The sequence below is a fragment of the Phytophthora parasitica genome, assembly GCF_000247585.1.
Source record: "Phytophthora parasitica INRA-310 unplaced genomic scaffold supercont2.149, whole genome shotgun sequence".
NCBI lineage: Eukaryota > Oomycota > Peronosporomycetes > Peronosporales > Peronosporaceae > Phytophthora > Phytophthora nicotianae.
The window spans coordinates 48,220-50,012 of NW_008649135.1; the positions used below are offsets into that span (position 1 = coordinate 48,220).

The 1,793-nt window shown below is 47.1% G+C and overlaps 1 protein-coding gene across 1 annotated transcript in view; it reads right to left on the minus strand.

Annotated features, from left to right (window-relative positions):
* PPTG_24666 (hypothetical protein) overlaps window positions 1–1,420 on the minus strand; it is a 3,535-nt gene extending 2,115 nt beyond the window's left edge. The window contains exons 1-5 of the mRNA XM_008918162.1: window positions 1,200–1,420; window positions 788–1,121; window positions 626–727; window positions 450–566; window positions 16–393 (exon numbers count right to left, since the gene is read on the minus strand). Of these exons, the coding sequence (XP_008916410.1) occupies window positions 16–393; window positions 450–566; window positions 626–727; window positions 788–898 (708 nt within the window). The 5' untranslated portion in view covers window positions 899–1,121; window positions 1,200–1,420. The remainder of the gene's footprint in view (window positions 1–15; window positions 394–449; window positions 567–625; window positions 728–787; window positions 1,122–1,199) is intronic.
* Window positions 1,421–1,793: the final 373 nt, after the last annotated feature.

Sequence of the window (1,793 nt, forward strand, 5' to 3'; positions counted from 1 at the left end):
TTTTTGCCTCTTTACCAAGCGGTTGGCATTGTAGAACGCAGCCAGTTCAGGCACTTGACTCATGACGCGGAAGACGTGCAGGATTCTCAGCATCGGCGACAATTGTGCTAGAGCTGTTTTCATGTAGTTTGAGTGAATATTACTGCGTTCGCGTAAAGTATCAGCGTCGGAATTGAAGACTCGGATCGACGGAAGCTTGAACGAATCTTCGCTCACTAGAGATCTCCCCGAGTTGGCTGGACTCAGCGAGGCTCGAGGACTGGTGGGAACGTTGTCATTGCTACTTGATCTCCCAAGCACAGGAGCATGACCGCTCTTCTCTAAAACATCTTGTTCGTAATATTGCTCGCTGATTTGGTTCTCCAGTCGATGAATAGCTGCTTCACCAATAGACTAGAAGAAAAAGAAATTTAGTCCATATTTCATATCAAAGTTGACTTTTTTCATACCAGAGACGCCGCTCGAACACCTTCCAGCCACATTGAAGCATTTCGTTTGGCTTCGTCCTTGATGGTTCGCATAGCGACGTGCATCCAGTCGCTCATGCGTTGTGGGAATAGTCGACCCTAAAAAAATTGGGAATTTAAAAATTGAACATTGAACATTTCAATGCCAAAATCCTTACTCGAAAAACCGAAATTTCGACGCGGAGTTCCTCCAGCATTTTGAGTGCGTGGAAGAGTTTGCCCTGTTGGATATAAGCTTCGATGTCTGCAGCAAGAGCCACCTATAGTAGAAAAAGAACTGTTAATGACTGGACTACTACTTGGGGGACTTGTCAACTTACTATGCGTTGACATTGCTGCAACTTCTCAATGGACTCGTCAATGTGTTTCTGCACCGTGTAGCATGTGGTCAGGGAGTCGTGGATCGACAGGACGCCCGACGTGGCCCCCATTAGCTCGCTTTGAAAGCGGTCGATATCATTCTGCTTCGAAAAAGAATTATTTTTAGTATCCAAGTACTATTTAGCGTCGTTGGTACTTGTACCACCTGCAGCTTAGAGACGTCCGCCTTCATGCGTACGATCTCTTCAATAGAGTCCACGAACTCCTGGTAGTTGGAGCTGCATACGTCGCGGATCTCGTTCTCCTTGGTCGCTGCGTATTCCTGTAGACTAGCTGCTCACGTTGGATATTAATCCAAATGGCTTGAAGTACTATTCAGTCACTAATGCGACAGTACTATATTAGCCGTACCGGTGAAGTTATTGCCCCACTGCTTCTCGATGGCCAGCTGGATGCCGGATGCGAGTCGTGCGCGAGACTGAGCGATGTTTTCCACAAGTACGACCCACTCTTGCTTGTTCTGCCACGCGCGAGACGGCGCCGCAGCCACGATCTTAGCCGGGATCTCCATTGGCATTGCTGGCTTGTCCTTTGAAGATCGCAGTAATTAAAAGGCTACATTCCACCCGCGGGATATGGCTACAAATAGCCCGTGGGAGAATTATTATTTTGGTTTGATTGGCTGGAAATGAAATCTACCAATCAGCATCAAACCTTGTGTATTTTGCCGTGTATTTTGCCGTGTATTTTGCCTCAGGTAGGTGGAGTTGCTTAACAAGACAACAGCTCTGGCCTCGCGGCAACACTCTCATCGGGTTTTGTTTTTATTTAAGGGCGAGGTATATTGTGGTACGTCGTAGAAGCATGAACTTGTCCTACCCCACTTGCATCCCAAACTGCAAACCATTGGGTTTTGCTGGGAGTCAGCCCTCGCAACGACAATCTCAACGAATTTCGTAGTTACAAAATCGAAAGTAAATTTCGGCAACTTGTCGCAAGCCACCA